The 18,512-nt window shown below is 39.4% G+C and overlaps 1 protein-coding gene across 1 annotated transcript; it reads left to right on the plus strand.

Annotated features, from left to right (window-relative positions):
* Window positions 1-359: 359 nt before the first annotated feature.
* Window positions 360-3,377, plus strand: LOC308685963 (uncharacterized protein F54H12.2-like; the record flags this gene model as incomplete). Its single annotated transcript, XM_081358128.1, has 2 exons — window positions 360-1,467; window positions 3,328-3,377. The coding sequence occupies 2 exons, from the start codon at window positions 360-362 to the stop codon at window positions 3,375-3,377; spliced, it is 1,158 nt and encodes a 385-aa protein (XP_081214254.1).
* Window positions 3,378-18,512: the final 15,135 nt, after the last annotated feature.

Consider the following 18,512-nt stretch of genomic DNA (forward strand, 5'->3'; position numbering starts at 1 on the left):
GTTTGGGTGGTCTTTTTAGGGGTCTCTTCAGAATGGCTATACCACTACTAAGACGAGGATTTAGTATAGCCAAGCCACATCTTAAATCAGCCGCGAAAAACATACTAAGTGACGTTGTTAGTAATACGTTATCACGATCTTTTAATAACAATCACAATACTCAAGACGGATCCGGGTTGATGGTGATGGCACGCAGAAGCGTACCTAGGCCTCCGGGTGTGCGGAGGAGTGGCCAGAAGCAGAAGAAAACAAAACAGCCCCCCAAGAAAACATCAGTTGTAAAACGCAAGCGCAAGGAGACAGCTAAGAGCAGTGCTTCAAAAAGATCAAGGAGTTCTGTTAAAACAATATTTTAGATCATGGCGTTACTTCACAACATGTCAGAAGAGTGTTTAAAAACCGAACTGGATCTGTTTACTGTACCACTGACTCAAACCGCTATTGAAAAAAACACTTATATAGAAATACCACCATTATCAGCAATATCTGACACATCCCCTCTGGAATTTTTTATTGCGGGGAATGGAGAGGATTACGTGGATCTAAACAACACATTGTTGTTTATGCGTGTCAAAATCACTTATGCAGATGGAACGGATATTGCAGACGGAGATCCCGTGGGGCTTGTTAACTATCCGGGAGCCACAATTTTTTCACAAGTGGACGTATCACTTGGAGATCGACTCATTTCACAGAGTTCTAGCACATACCCATACCGCTGTATGATAGAGTGTCTTACTAATTATGGTAAAGACACCCTTGAAACACTTTTCTCAGCGGGACTCTTTTACAAAGACAAGGCGGGGCATATGGATGTGTCGGACCCCGCCGGAGAAAATAGCGGTCTGACAAAGAGAGCAGCCTTCACCAACGCTAGTAACGTGGTCGAACTACTTGCGCCAGTTCACAGTGACATCTTCTTTCAAGATAAACTTTTACTCAATGGATTGGACCTTAAAATTAGAATGACAAGGGGTAAAGACGAGTTCTGTCTGATGAGGAGCAATGACAGAGCCTACAAACTGAACATCCAGACAGCGTCGCTATTTGTGAAAAAAGTGACAGTGTCACCAGCTGTGAGACTGGGTCATGCGCAAGCCCTACTCTCAACCACAGCCAAGTATCCCATCGACAGGGTGTGTTTGAAAAGCTTTTCATTACCAGCCGGCTCCCGGGTCTGTAATCAAGAGAACTTATTCTTAGGGCATTTACCAAAATCTCTGGTTCTAGCGATGGTTGATAATGATGCATTTGTCGGGGCATATAATAAAAACCCTTTTGCCTTTAAAAACTACGATTTAGAATTTTTAGCTATTTATCTGGATGGTCAACAATACCCCTCGAAGCCTCTACAGCCTGAATATGAAAATGGTTCTGCAGTGCGGGAGTTTTACCAGTTGGTGCTGGCTTCAGGAAAGCATCTTAAAAACCAGGCTCTGAGTATCGATAGGGAGGATTTTCTGCATGGTTATACACTCTACTCGTTCAATTTTACACCAGACGAGGAGTGCAGCCAGCATGTATCACTTATCAAAAGCGGCAATATAAGACTAGAAGCGCGCTTTAGACAACCACTACCACAGACTGTTAACTTAATTGTTTACGCATTATTTGACAGCATAATTGAAGTGTCAAAACGACGACAGGTACTTGTTGATTACTATTAAGGCGTTAAAATGAACACAGTACAACTTACGGGTGTCATGGATAAGATTTCGTGCAATACTTATTTTCTTGGAGTACTACCGTGTGACTATCTACCGAAAACCCCTTTAAGAACATTACCATCAATGGTTTTAATCAATACAGATCCATCAGGACTCCCAGGCCAACATTGGTTGGCAATCTACATAAATGCTGATAGAGTAGGTTGTTTTTTCGATAGTTTTGGTAATAAACCAGATTACCAAGGCTTTCACCCTGTTATCAAAGACTTTTTAAATCACAATTCTAGTAAAGTACTACATTCCACTGTGCAAGTCCAAGATTTTTCATCAGACATGTGTGGTCAACACTGTGTGTTCTTTCTCTACCACATGTCAAAGGGATATGATTATGATTATGTGTTGAAATTGTATACCAATGATTTAATTAAAAATGATAAAATGGTGTCAACATTTGTGAAAAAACTAAAACATGTTCCATGTAATGACAATGTTTTCAAATGTATTCAGTGTGTGCAATTGGGTGCAATGTACATGTATCATGCTTAATATCTTTAAATAAAGATACTCGAGAAACAGACATTTCTTTAAAGTCTTTTTTATTACACATACACACTACATATTCAACAATACATGTAATTCATAACACATAAGTTCTCAAAACAAAACAACAACAACAACAAAAAAAAAACAGAGAACGCAATAGGCTACACACAAACTGGGGGATTAAAAACTTAACCATCGACTCTGGTCTAGACTGGGTGAATTGAACAAGATGTCTTCTGGATGTTTTGAATGTATCGGTGTGCTCAGATGCACTTTCCGTTTTTTACTCTTCTTAGGTAAATCGGCTACAGTAGGGGTCGATTTGGTTTTGAATGAGTTAATTGCTTGTCTGACATACTGGTTTGGTACCACAGAGTATGGCAGATTTAAATTAGCAAAAGCCTCCAGAAACTCGTGCCATCCGCCTGGTCTCCGCTCATCAGCAATCTTATGCGGAGCAGTGATGCTTTTAACAAGGTCAAGCAGGGATGAACCAGGGATTGTTCTGCCTTTGAACACAAACTCCCCCGACTCAGTCCACGACGTAATATCTTTAGTTTTAGACATTTTATCTAAAATGTAACAGACATTTTTCACGCCCCTCTGTGGAATATTTTTTAAAACCTCATCTGCAAAATCATCTAAACCATCGTGGGCTGTAACGCTGTCTGTTGGTTGTGGACCTTCTTTTACAAGGCTGTCAGGCTGTGGAAGACTTAATGTTAATGTGGAAGATTCCCTATCCCCCAGTCTAGCGAGTGTTAAAAACCTCTGTAAAACAGTGGTGTACATCTTAGCTTTTTCGTGGTGATCTATGTCAGACCTTTGCAATATATTTCTTATAGTCGTATCCAAATCGTTCTCCACAACATGATGTATAGACTCGCGGGTGTTAGAGGATTTCAGTTTATCCAACTGGAGTTGCGGGATTAAAAACATCTTCTCGGCATACTCCATCACCAGCTTATTTAGATGTAATTAAACTGGTTATAAAGGGAATTGCAACGCTTAACAAAGGTAATAGAAATCCGCCTTGTTGATTGATTAACCGTCTTTTATGTCTAACGCCAACCTTTTTATCTGCAACAATTTTGATCTCGTTTCTTTTTCTCTTTAGTTTCTGATATTGTTGTGGTGATAGTGGAATATTTCCATGGACTACGTTAAGAGCTACTTCGCACAACGTCACAATGAGTTCGTCTGCAGCAGCCTCTAAAATAACACGTCTTTGTTTAGGTGTAGCTTTTAATAACAGTTTTAAAAGAGGCAGGTTTCTTAAAAGTCTTGCAGACATTTTCAAATTCCGTCTAACAATGTCAATGTTTTCTTTTCTGAACGTACACAACTGGATATTGTGACAGAATGTCTGTTCTGAGACGGTACTGCTCTGGTGTTTTTGCTTTAAAGTCCATCAAAAGGTACCCGAAAGGCATGCTGGTCGCATTTTCATAACACTCCATAAAAAATTTCGTGTTTCGGGGGTACATTTGGCGTGCTAATACATTAATTTGTGTATTGTCTCTGGGGTTTTTGAACAGCACCAGATAATTGGTGTTCAAACTGATGGTCCTGCTGGATTTACCTTGAGAAAACAAGTTTTGTACAATATACAATGCACTCAGGTTTTTGTGGTGTACATACATCGTGAATAAACATTGGATTTCAGAATTGTTACTAGCATCCTGCATCACATCATCTAAAATAACAAAATTATTCTTGTCGGGGGAAACAAATGATCATCATTCAGAGTCTGGGGGATACCTTCAATAAATGTAATATCATACAGTTTCAACAATTCGTCATATAAAGGTTGCCAACAATTATAAATGTATACAATGTTTTCAACATTTTTTGAAATGACACTTTTAGCATTTTCCAACAACATTTTTACAAAAAATGTTTTTCCTGAGTTAGAAGGACCACTTAATACACAAGAAAATGGGTGATCCAATCTGAAATCGAATCCAGCTGTGTCTACCACCCCTCGATGACCAAAAACGTTGTCAGTAGCCATATGGTAATGTAGTTAGGTCAGGTAGCAAAACACGCTTGTTGTACACAACTTGGAATTTTTTCACAACTGACTTGTTGTGTAATGTGAACTGCTTTTTGTTCCTCACTATACTGTCAGCGTGTGCAAGAATATAACTGCTGTCGCCCCGCCCCCTCACATACTGATCAACAAGTCCTATTAATGAGTCTAGCCTGATGGCCTCAGAGTTTACAGCATTCAGTGTGATGCCTTTGGCCTTCATACATACCTTGCCCTTGGCTGTACGATACCCGTAACTTTTAGGACCACTCGAGGAGAATTCAACAATAAAATCGTTGCCCCCGACTTCATCAGTAAGGTCGCCAAGGTATGGACCTAGTGGGGGTTCGTATTCACCGTCTTTAGATATGTACACAACACTATCGGTATCGCAATAAATCAGCCTGTCCCCCAACCGGTCCATAAGATCATAAAGTTCCAACCGGGCGTGGGCAGTCGTAAAAGCGCCTAGAAAAATATTAATGTCACGTGTCTGAGCTCCTTTCCCATCTGCGTAAGACCATTGCACGATCGCTACGGTGTCTGACACAAATGAGAAATGTTTCACGTCATACTCAATGCCAAAAATGTGTCGGGCAAACTGTTCAGGGTCTGTAAGTATTTCAGTTGTCGGGAGCTGTTCGCGCATAGAGAACCTCCCCCACAATGAATTAAGAATAAGCTTCATAATGGATCTGTGTGCGGCATTAAACTCGATCTTGTCCAGATTCAGCTTAATCCCTTCTTTCTCAAAGTAATCTTTAACATAAGATTCTTTGTCGGCATCAGTCACATCTTTTGGAAAACCTGAACTTTCCTGTTTGAACTGCAAAAATGTTTTAACATAATCACAAAACAATGTTTCAGATCGTTGGGGAAAATGCCAAACCTCATCGATTTTTGCCACTACATAACCCTTCTCAATTGCTTTTAACAGCTCGATGCTAACCCAACAACCGTGTATAGCCCTTTCCTCATCTGTGTGTACACATGGCCGTGTCTGGTTTTGTTGTTCAGCACACAACCTACAAAGTGGAAACATTAACTTCCCACCTGTCCTATAAGGCAATACAGGATGAAGCAGCTTCCGCGGAGGGATGACGGTAGCCTTGACAAAGCCATAATAATTTTCAAGGTTTTGAAAATTCTTGTATATTATTTCAGGATGGCCAATTGGATAGCATTTTCGCGCTTGGCAGAAGGGATATAACGAGGTAAAATCATACCTAATACGCTCGCCCTCCGTGACTTTGTGGTACAGTTTTAACGCATTAGTTCGTCCGCCGAAAAGTGCTTCACGAGGTTTCAATCTTTCAGGGTGGTTGTAAGTAGCCATAAAGTCCATCACCGCTGTGTCGGTCTGTTTAGCACGGACCCAATCACACTCCCAAACCACCTCGACCTGAAGGCCGTACGCACGCTCCAAAATTTCAAGTTTGTCATCACATCGTCTTTTCAGAATACCATAAGGTACTTTTGATAACGGATTGAGATCAGTAGGGTTATAACAACGTTCGCAACCATGAAAAAAACACCCGAGAAATTCGAATGCTTTTTTCACGGTACCGTCGCCATAAAAACCATCCACATAGTATTTTCCAAATGACGCCTCACCACGGTTTAGAGCGTGTTGAACATCTATGGACCGTGATGTTCGGATATATTCAAGCCATTCAATTGAGATGTTTGAATATGTCTTGTTCTGGTTGATGTACGCATTGTTGCGTGTTAGCGCTATTGTGTCTTTAGGGATGAAGTGTGTTTTATACGTAGCCATACATGTGGCTGCCAAAGTAGTGTAATTAAACGGATCAAGGCCTGCATACAGAATGAATTCATCGCGATACTTCATACATACGTCCCTCAGCAGAACGACGTCGTTTTTACCATAAATCGCCAGTTCTTTTTTAAAATCAAACACTTTGTCGGAAGTGGTACTGTACCAGTTATCAAATGCCACTCTGTCTTGACTTGACATAGTCGAGTACCCGTAAAATTTCTTGTCAGGGTACGGTCCCATGTAGTTGTCATTTTCAACGCGGTTAAAGTGATGCGGGAAATATCCTTTCTCAGCATTAGGCAGATTAAATGCAACGGGTGTCTTGGCTAACCGCATGGGTATGAAGGAGTATGAATCAATAAACCGCTGTTTGAATGCCGCGTCATACTTCAAGATTAGACGACAGCCTTGCATCGTAATTTTAGGGGGAACCCCTTCTTAGTAAAGTATTCCAAAAGGATGAAATGATCAAACCCCGAAGCGTTATGCGCAATCCACGTGTAATTACGGTAACGAGGATGTCTGAATTTTTAAACGAGGCGATCCACACAATCTGGTCCTTCAGCCACGAATTCGTCGCCAGCAAACGTAATAGTGCATACGAAATTGGCGATGTGCCTTCCGTTTTCATAACGGGTCTCAAAATCGTAGAAAATGTAACGATCGTTTGGCACCTCCGCCTTAACAGGCTGGATAAAACATTGATGCACACCATCGGTAACCAAACTCTCACCACAGTGCACACAACGATCTGCAGGGCATTTATGGGGTTTGGGTTTAGGGCCGCTGACGTGGTAGCGTCTATTACATTTTCCGCAATATTTAGTCACATCACACTGCGCATATTGCATACCTTGAGGTGTTTTTTTATGCATCTCAAAACAGTAGTCAGACTTACAATAACAAAAGGTGGTGAGAGTATGATAATCATGGAAGCTTGTTTCCGCCACAGAATAAAACATTTTAAAAGATAATTGCGACTTTTTATCTCACAATTGCGAGTTTACATCTCGCAATTCTGTCTTTATTTCTCAGAATTGCGAGATATAAAGTCAGAATTGCATGAAATAAAGTCGCAGTTGCGTGTTGAAAAATCAGAATTGCGAGATATAAAGTCAGAATTGCTTGAAATAAAGTAGCAATTGCATCTTAAAGTCAGAATTCAGTTTTTTTCCCTCGCAATTGCGACTTTATATCACGCAATTCTGACTTTATAACACATATAATTGCGAGTTTATATCTCGCAATTCTGACATCTCAGAATTGTGAGATATAAACTCACAATTGTGAGATCTAAAGTCCAATTCTAGGGAAAAAAAAGACGGACTTTTTTTCTTTTCTTTTTTACCTCAGAATAGTAAATATCTCACTTTATATTTATTATATTTGTAATATAATATTTTGACTTTATAACACGCAATTGCGACTTTATATCATGCAATTCTGACTTTATATCTCCCAATTGCGACTTTATTTCTCAGAATTACGACTTTATATCTCACAATTCTGACTTCATATTTCTCAATTCTTAGAAAAAAAGTCACAATTCTGACTTGATATATCGCAATTGTGTGAAAAAAAGTCAGAATTGTGAGAGAAAAAGTCGCAATTATTATTATTTATTTATTATTCAGTGGCGGAATCAAGCTTCCACAGAGAATAGATAGGCCTACTATTTTGTAAATATGTTTTCTGTCATGGGTGTGGCTATGGCAATTAAAGTTCAGCATATTGTTTGCAAACTGAAATTGATTAATTAATTAAAAACAAAGTAGTTAATATGCTCTGCTGATTTTGTTGTTTAGTAGCAGTAGCCTAATATGCAGTTATTAGCCGTGTCGTGTTTTTTGTTGGTTTGCATGAGACCCCCTCTTAAAATGACCAGGACCCCCCATTGCCCCCCCAATCAAAATTGTCTGGAGCCGCCACTGCATGTGTGAGACCCATGTTGGGTGCTTCAGGATTGAGTGTGGGTTGTGACTGGGTACACACCCCTTCTCCTGACTGTTGGGGAGTATCAAAATGTTCAAAATCAGAATTTGGTTCTGGAGTTAGGGTTAGACACCTCTCCTGACTGTTGGGTAGTTTCAAAATGTTCAAAATCAGAATTTAGTTCTGGATCTTCATCTGACATATCCCCTCTATGTGGTGTATTCACAAAATGTTCAAAATCAGAATTTGGTTCTGGATATTCATCTGACATTGTGTTCATGATGTTTAATAATTCTAGCAATGTATCTGTTGTAGACCTAGGCCTATTAATTTCATCCATTGTCTGTATTAAATAGCGCAAAGTTTCTGTGGTACTGCATTGATCAAGGGACACCACACTGCCATCATCTCGTCTAAACCTTGCTACCCGACCCTGATCAAAATCATCTGACTCCCGACAACGTTTGGCCATTTTAAATCAATTTTTGTTTTGTTTTTATTTAAACACACGTAGGTTTTACACATGAAATAACTACGGAAAATAAAACAGTGAAAAAAGAAAGAAAACCAACTAACCAACAACTATACAATCATAGCGATAACACACACAGCTTGGGATAAATGTAAAAAAAAAAAAAAGAAAAAAAAAACATTGTATAAAAGAAAAAGTATAACACACCCAGCAAAAAGAAAAAGAAAAAGACAACTCACCGGTGATTCTTTTTTGCCATGAACACGACCTTCTTTAACAATTCCACCGACAAACATTGATCTACGGCCGCTTTTTGGACAGATCCACTATGCAGTCGTTGTGCAGCTATGACCTGCTTGAACGAAATACCATGCTGTTGTTGTGTTGCCATGAGCTGCTTAATCCAAACACCATGCTGTTGTAGCACTGTAGCTGTAGAATGTGCGTGAGCATCAATCTTTTTCTCAACCCTATTTTTATACAGGTACCTACGCATGGTCAAAAGTGTTAAAAGTAGGCTGTTCCCTCACAACGCCATTTACACACCTACCATCACAGAAAATATTGCAATACACATTGCGCGTCCTGTCCAGACACCTTCGCCCCATCAGACTGGAAGGAGTCAGATACCAATCAACAAATGGCTAGACAGTATGGCTCTGTAAATCAGAGACACATCTGTTTGATCTGTTTGATCTGTTTTTGTCTTTTAAAACATCCCCCACCGGACATCACCACGTGTGGATATGTGACAACGCAGTCACATGTCAATCAGGAAGCAAACCCCAGCCAGCTCGGCGCTGTAAATCAGAGACCCTGTTTTTGACACACGATTCCCTGTCAATCATGAGTGACAAGGGGGTCATAAATCAATCAAATATTAACCCAAAAGTGACACATGGTATATGTTAATACTACTAATATTTTAAATTCTCTGATATCTACATGTATGTATGTGGCTTAGGTAAGGGCTAAAATCCTCTAGATACGGTTTTACATGTTCATTTGCAACCCTAGGATTTGTCCCTGGAATGAAATGGGCTGTTATTACCTTATTTGGAAGGGTCATGAATAATAATGTTGAGCTCTGCTCTGATTGGCTGATTCACAGATTTGTACGCAGGATGTACTCTGAAATACAAACATACAAAATAATCATACTTCAGTTCGCAAACAACACAATGGCCGCGGCCCTCAGGTGGGCCGTGTAGGCAGTGGTAGACTACCCCCAAATTAATTATTTATTTTTTAATTTACAAATCTTCTTATTTTCTAATTATCTGATTGTTTTTATGAATTTATATGATCAAAAACACTCAAGTCAAGTCAAGATGCATTATCTAAAAGCTAATTTAGGTTTAAATATCGCAACACCAATCACGTCAGATTGAACGTTTGTTCGATCAGATGCAGAAACATTACGTTACTGTAATATGGATAGTGTTCTGAAAAGAAAAGCAGATGTGGGAGACAGACCTGTGCAAGGAAAAGCTTCGAAGTGTGTGTTGAGAAAATACGACATTGAATACTTTAAATTTGGTTTTATAAGGGCAGGTACTGAGGGAGTCGCACACGGACGAGAAGCGCAGCGCCGCATCTACAACTCGAGGTATCGAACACTGGACACGCACTTTCTCAGTTTATGGCCAGCAATATTGTTATGTTTAAGGACATTACAAAATTAAGATAATGTCTGTACTGTGTTATGATTGCAATTAAATTTACAATTACAACTAAATACAATTGTTGCTGAGTCTGCAGTCTGAACACTTTACCTCAGGATGTACATTAACTGAATTAATTGAGAATCTCACATGAAAATTCGATCATTTTCATCCATGCAGCTGATTTCTGTAAATAAATATAAAACTAAATGTATCTTGCAGCAGTATATAGGCTACATTAACAATTCTTTGTGAGTGAGACAAATATAATGTAGTAAAATTAATATAAAACTATGTAAATGGCGCTCTGTGGTGCGACCGGATTCTGAACAGCGTCTTGAGCCATAGCTGGTGCTGCGGAGAGACGCCGCCGGTGTGTGTACACTCAGAGAAAATAATGTGTTCGAATTTCAAAGACTTGCCACTGCGCTTCTCGTCTGGTGTGCGACGCCCTTAAGCCGAAGGCGCATGTGGAGAAATGTTGAATGTGGATTCTGGTGTAGAATGTGGAGAAATGTTGTCAACTAAGGCGCTAAAACCATCAAAGCTGCAGAGACATATGAACAAAACTGGGCTGTGTTGGGAAGCCAACATAATATTGTTTTAAACATTCATGTTCATATCACTAACTGTATTTGATCAATTACACTTACAGTAGGCTATGTAAATTGGGGTGAATGAACTTTGTTGAACATTTCGTATCTATACCATGAATGTTATTTCTTGTGCCATTTATATTCCAAAAATAGTTTTTGCGTGCATATGATATGCACTGTATGGCGTGTAATACACACACACACTCCCCACCCCTAATCCTAACCAAGGGTTTTCAGTACATAGCATATGCACGCAAAAAACATTTTTGGTGTTTAAATGGCATGAGAAATAACATTCATGGTGTAGAGATTGTGTTGCAGCGAATAGAGAGAATCCCCTCTTGTGTGTCTGACCTGTTGTTACAGGTATGTTAGCCTGTTACTGTTACAGGAATGGTTACTGAGTAAACCTGCAAAGTCTTTTTGATACAAGGACAGTTTTCATCTATATAGCGGACTTGACCTACTCTGCTACAGTGGCATAACAGATTAAAGAGTATATCATTGTACTTTTAGAATTTTCTGTTATTCTGTGTTCATAATATCATATGTTGAAAGGTGGTCCTCGGAATGTTTTTAAACACTCATTGGTGGGCCATGAGTTGCAAAAGGTTGAGAACCCCTGGACTAGATGCATTGTCAAATGACAATCGTTTCAACTGAAGTGGTGAAGGTTACGTTCGCTAGAAGGAGCGAGTGAGCTATCTGTAAGCAACCAAACTAACCTAGTTAGCTCCTGAGTTATGTGTTGTTGATGAAGATAGGCCACATTATAATACTACCCGACAAAAGGGATTGACATAGATGTACCTACAGTTGTATTTTGTAGATTTATATGACAACACAGGCCAGAAATAATATTAACCTCTGTGTAAATAGGTCATCATACTATTTAGTTATCTATGCTCGTTACTTGGAGTTTGGTAGTTAACTAAGGTTAACGTTACTGTATTAGTTTCTTGTGTTCAATCTCAACAACACAGGGTCAATTATCATTAATATTAGCTCACTAAGAAACTTTCGATGTAAACACAAAAGGCTTCAACGGTGGATAAAATCAGTAACATTACTCAGAGCTTGCGGTAGGGGTTGTAATGGAAATATAACGTTAGTTGGAATTGCCCCCTTCTTCAGTATCAAACTCTGAGCGAAACCTGCTTGATATTGTCCCAGTTTAGAAAAACTGGCAGAGCAAACTAACAACTGTGAATTAAAATGGTGAGGTATCCTGTTGTAAACATCAGCCATGTCTGTTGACAGTTCTGGTCTGTGGGAAGGGAATGAAAAGTGCTCAAATCTGCTGCACAGCCGGGAACATCACATTTATATCCATGATCTGACATTTCCCCTGTTGTCTTTGCTTGCTTCTTCACAATACATGCAGAACTTGTGATGATCGGCTGTGCAGGTCCACGTTAACACTGCCTGGCCTAGAACATGGGCTGGTATATGACAATACTGAGGGCGTAAATATTAATGATCGCGACTGCAGCATCACAGTCGGTGTTATGCTGGGATTAGCCCGTTTTTCAGCCGTCTTTAAACAGGAGATTTACACATGAAGGAGGAAACAGTGGAGTATGAGGCTCTCGGTATGTCAGTTTCATGTCCAGGGGTCTCATTTATAACTGTGCGTAGTAACCTTACTAAAAGTGTACGTGCACCCGAAAGCCAAAAATGGCGTACGCAAAAAATATTCAGATTTATAAAACCGTTCGTACGCCAGAACCTGCGCAGAATTCACTTTATAAATCCCAGTCAGCGGAAGATTGTGCGCACATGCGTCTCCTCCCCGAAATAACCATATATGAGCTTACAACGCCTAGTTTTACTATGCAGATCCTCATCTGCATATCATTTGCATATGATTATTCATCCACGTGATAACGTTTAACGGTACAAGACACATTACATTAATAAAAATCAAGTAGTTGCCTATCCTTGCCTTGTTTTTGAATACATAAATCAAATAGAGTAAAATACATTTCAGAGAAAGTTTTTCTCAATCTTTTCCACTGGCCGAATTGTATTTTTAATTGATTTATATTTTTAATGGAAACAGATAGGCCTTGGGCATTATTTGCACGAAACTATTTTCTCAGACAATCTGGTATTATCATGATAAGCAATTATCTCTGTGGTTAAAACATTAAAACACAGCATGCCAGAGGAAAAGTGTTCAAAAACACCGCATCCACAACAAATATTTCTATTGACTGAATTTGAATATAAAAATGTTGTAACTTCTAAGTAATGATTTCATGTTTAAGTGCTTAACTCCATTAATTTGAATGGCATATTTAATCTAAATGTTTATATCAGAAGTAAAACATAGTTTAAATCATTATTTTATTTATTTAAACTGTTATTTGCGTCAGTTTCACTAAACGGCCCAACGCGCTCGCTGGCGCGGACATTTAAGAAGGGATGGATATTTGCTTCAGTGACAGGCTTGGTGAGTGAAATTATATTTGTATTATCTTTCTGTATATCGTTAGCCTCATAGCATAATTGCCTAAGTCAAGTTATTTTAAATATAACTTAGGCAATTATGCTATGAGGCTAACGATATGTTTAATTTTCTTTAGATTTTCTGTCTAAAAGTGACCAAAAAGACACTAATCTCCAGCTCACCGGTGTCGCCAATTCCCTTTGTCTCCAGAATGTGCGTACGCACGCCTCAAAGTTTGATTAAAGGTGCGCACATTCTCCCGTCAAGTTTGTTTTTTTATAGATCACAACCTTTACGTGGGAACTGAGATACGTACGTTTCCAGCCCCGTTTTGTGCGTACGCACGCTTTATAAATGAGACCCCAGAACTCTTATTATTCAACTATGCCAAGGCAAATGCAGGTTTCCATTCTGTGGCACCTGTAATATTGGTGAAAAGCTAATTCATGTTCAAGTATTGTGAACATTACACTTTTTCACAGTACGGTACACTTGAGGAACAATCAAACAGCATCTTAGCTTAATGTAAATAATGACAGTAGTGAACACTTTCATCCACATGTTGATAGTGAACACAAAAGGGACCTGATGCATATATTTCACATATAATGATTTAGAAGATAATAAACAATACAGTTTTTATGCATTCTTTAAAGTGTCAGTCATGAAGGATTTAACTTCTGATACTCTTCTGAGTATCGTAATTGATTTGGTTTCTTCCATTAGAAAACTCTTCCCTATTGAGTGGATGAGGAGTGATTTTTTTCCTCAATTTTCAAAAGCTTGTTAGTAAGAGACTCAGTATTGCATGTTTCCTCATTTCCCATCAGCTTTAATTCATTATGCATGATTGGGGATATTTAATTTAATTAATCAATCAACGATACTATTGATCAGCATTACCAAACGTAGACGTTCCACTAGAAACAAACATTGATGTATTGTTCTAATTTATTGCTGTGAAGCTGCTTTGATACAGCCTGTGTTGTGAAAAGCGCTATATAAATAAACTTGACTTGACTTGACTTGATGCCACAAACCACCTCTAATATAACACAAATGTTAACCGTTTCCTACTGAAAGTATCTGCACAATATCTGTGCCTATCTGTGAGTTGTATATGCTAATGTGGACTTAAATCCCGACTAGCATGAATTTAGTCATTGATTTTGAAACAGATTGAGCTAGATTACTACAGGTGCACCTGAGTATAAAAGAGCGCCTGTAGTGACGTCATCCACAGCTGGTGTCTTGTGACAGGCTCAGACCTGTTGCCATGTTCTTTCGTACTGAGTGTACTACTACTACACACCACCAGAGGCGCTAAGGTACTCTAGTGCAGTGGTTCCCAATCCTGGTCCTGGGGACCCACAGCTCTGCACATTTTATATGTCTCCTTTATCTGACACACCCAGTTCAGTTCATAGAGCTCTTTCCTAACGAGATAATGATCTGAATCAGGTGTGTTAAATGAGGGAGACATACAAACTGTGCAGAGCTGTGGGTCCCCAGGACCAGGATTGGGAACCACTGCTCTAGTGGATGGTATATACTCAGGTGGGTAGTAGAGCTAGGCAGATTTGTTGGGCAGAGGAAGCATGGCTTACCTGCTGTGTTACCACAAACCGCTGTGAGTCCTGATTGGGAAACTTTGGTTTTAAGCTCAATCAACGAATCTTTATTGCTACTAGTTGCAACAACCCCTTTTTTCTTTAGGTGTTACACTGAGGAGGTTCAACAGAAATTTGACCAGTACTGAAAAATTAAACCACTTCATTCAACAAATATTCCTTTTTATCTTTTTTATTTTAAAGTGCATACTATATAATTCCTCCAACAATAAACAAATATACTGAAGCAAAGTCTTTAACTCTGAGGTGGTGTGATAAAATAATAAATGAAACTTAATGTCAATGTCCAGTCTTTAGATGAGCAGAGATGATGATGATGATGAGATGAGTTTAAATCCACAAGGTTATTTGAGAGCAATGCAATGATACACTCCAATAATCCAAAATGAAGGTGAGGTGAAGTTAGTCAATGGCTACAGTATGGTAACCCACAGATCCCTAACTCTCGTTTCACAGAGATCTATAGCAGATCCTCCAAACATAGTTCAATAGAGCACAACAAGAGTTGTATTGGTCCAATGATGATAATGACTGATAATGGAAAAAAGTCCTTTCTACCAAAGAAAGTAAAACATAACATCAGACATTATTCATTTCAAATACATCAATATACAGTCAAACAATACTCACATTTGAGCATAAACTCTACGAGTTCTCAGAAAAGGACTTCCAACAGCTAGCAGGTAGCATAAAAGTTAACCATGAGGTTTCCTTCTACCAAACTGAACTGACTTGTTCATGGGTTTTACAGGTTTATATTTGGTAGCCCTCTTGCACTAGTGCCCCCTAGCGGCTTGTAGTGGTATTTAGTTAAACCCAGATACTCATTTTCATTCAATAGCCATAGGAAAACAATAAAAAACACAAGTAACGTTTTATACTGTTACATAGTAGTGATGGCCAAACGAGGCTTCCTGAACCACTGAGACCTCGCAGCCCATTGCTTCAGCCAAAGGTTCATTACTCAGAGCTTCAGTCAGCATTGCTCACTAGTGACACCTAGCTACTGTGCAAAGAAATAGCAGACAAATTAATTAATCCTGAGCCGATGACCTGAGCAGACATTTGTGCATTGCCTGGGTATAAAATAAAATATGCATCTTTCTCTGTCTGACTTTACTTGTGCAGAGACAACTGTCACACACACAGTTAATTAGTTATTCATAAATTGTTTGGATAGTGACAGTATGAATAACCAAAGTGAGACTGAGTTGAATGCAGTGCTTAAGGTGGCGGGAGTGTAATAAACTGCAACAGAATAGTCTGGGCTGGGAAACATTAAGAATTGTTTCTAGGGGTTTTTGTGCAGTGAATTAAATGTTACTAATTTTATTTGCATTTCACCATGAAACATAAAATAATAGACATGAAATATTAAACAGCCATATAGTGAGGATTATTATTATATCAAGACAGTAAAAAAAATAATAATAATACATGTATCTTATTATGAGCAACCATTTCAGAATACTTCTAGACAGGAGAGGATCTCCTCTTTCTTGCTGGCTCCATTACCAGGAAAAAGGACGAGGGTAAAGTACAAAAAGTAAACAAATCCAAAACAAGCGGAAACCTCCCCGTCTCTCTCTTGAAACCAACACGGAAGTGAGTTAAACTGCAATTCATTGACTGGCCGCTTGAGGCTGTTGTCAAAAGTGAGTCAAATCTGTATCTCCCCCATGTTAAAATGCCAAATTTTACAGCAGAAAAAAATGTGTTTACAGCCTGGTGTCTGTATGTGGCTTTGGTCTATACAGCTAAGTTTGCCCTTCATGACAATTGTGAGGGGGGTGAATTTTTTTATAACTCATCCGTTTAGTTGATTAATATTTAAAGTTCTGCATAATTAAGGGTGTGGCGTGGCCACTTGAGTGACAGGTGGATTCCCGCTGATGTCAATGCTAGCTGTTTGTCTGCTGTTAGCCGTCACTTCACCTCAGCAAATTTTAGCTGCTGAACTTGCCATCTCTGCAGTGTTTGTGCTTTTTTTCGGGATTATTTCATACAATTTAATACACCCATTACTTCGCCCACGGCTTAGGATTCCGTCGTTGTCGTCGAGTATCATTCGAGAGAACAACCAGCGCTGTATGTCAGTTGTTTTCCTCTGTGAACATGCACTAATGGATGTCTGAATATTTCGTTGGTTTTTGGGGTTTTCAGATTTAAAAACGTCAATAAAGGCTCGCTCGTTCCGGCCGGAACAGATAGATTATAATATGCTTATGTACCGTCAGATGAAATCCTGCAGGTGTCGGCGCTTTCTCCGTCCATGCAAAAAAATGCACATCCTTGAATGAGCGCGGATTTTCTAGCTCATTTACTTGATCTTCATAGGCAGTAACCCATTTGAGAGGCGGCCAAAATCAGAATTTAAAATGGACTGAATAAGCTCTCTACGAACTTGACGAGCGATGCCGCGCTGACGGACCAAAGACTATAAAAAAGTGACTGACATGTATGCACAAATCACTGTCACACACACATACACACACACACACACACACTCAAGAGTAATATTAACTTAAGTTACTGCATAATACATTTTCAGCTAGCAGAATAGTACAGAATCACGATACACAGTCTCACTTGTAGCCATGTCTTTTAACTATTATAATATTTCGAAGGGCAATTGGCTTTACATCATCAACTGTAGTCGCGACTTGGTACTGTAAGCAGCATAACATTATAGCATTACCTCCCCAGCCTGAGCTAACCATAGACCATATATGAGCTAACTCGATCACGTCGAGCCAGGTGGTGATTTCAGATAGACAGGCTCCTGAGCTCCACTCACGCCCCGCCTCTTTGCCCATTTTCTGTTATCCGGGAGTGACGTGAGGTGACGCGAGGCCAAGATGGCGACGGCCGGCTCCGCCCACTTTAGGCTTCAAAAACGGTCTTCAGAAACCTACAGGGTGACGTCACGGACACCATCTATATTTTTTTACAGTCTATGATCCAAAAGGACAAACCATTTAAAAATCCAAATCCAAAAATCCTAATAATCTTATCTAAGTAATATAACTATAATATAATGTAGCTACTATAATTAATATTAACAGTATACACTGTTAGCCCGGATTTTATATCTAATAAAGAACTTAATTACAATTTAATTAAATTATTTAAGTTTGATTGCATTACTAATAAAATATAAGTAGATTCTACTAATTTGTGAACATAATTTGAATGTGTGAATAAATGTAAGTTAGACAGACTCAAATTATGAAGTTTTTCTCTTGACCACGGCTTCCACACAGTAGTTTGATGCTACGCTGTTTTGTCATGGTGTGTGTGTGTGTGTGAATTCAAGGAGCTGTTGATGGGAAGTTGGGACATTTGCTTAAGCAAGTTCCATGGACATTTTTCTCAACATTTACCTTTTAATTGTTTCTTTGTTTTCCTCGAGAGTCCGTTTGCGAGCTTCCTGCGACCACCTCCACGGCCATGTTTAATCGCCTCAGTCTGCTTCTGGGCGGTCGACAACTTTTGGATGAAATCCTCAACCGCGCTGCTGAAGAGGCCAGCCTGGGATATGGGAGTGTCGAGGAGAGCAAGGTCAGTGGCGGCACGCAGATCATCAAAGAGCCCTGGGTCAGTCCTGCCCTCGTGCATGTCCCTGAGCATCTGAGCCTGATAGACTTGCAGAATGGCCATGGCATGCAGTGAGGCGGCTGTCTGCCCCACGGGTCTATAGGATTTCGCAAAGAGAGTTGACGAAAACCTACAGGCTTTGGAGG

Source organism: Scardinius erythrophthalmus, assembly GCF_964197995.2.
Source record: "Scardinius erythrophthalmus genome assembly, chromosome: 2".
NCBI lineage: Eukaryota > Metazoa > Chordata > Actinopteri > Cypriniformes > Leuciscidae > Scardinius > Scardinius erythrophthalmus.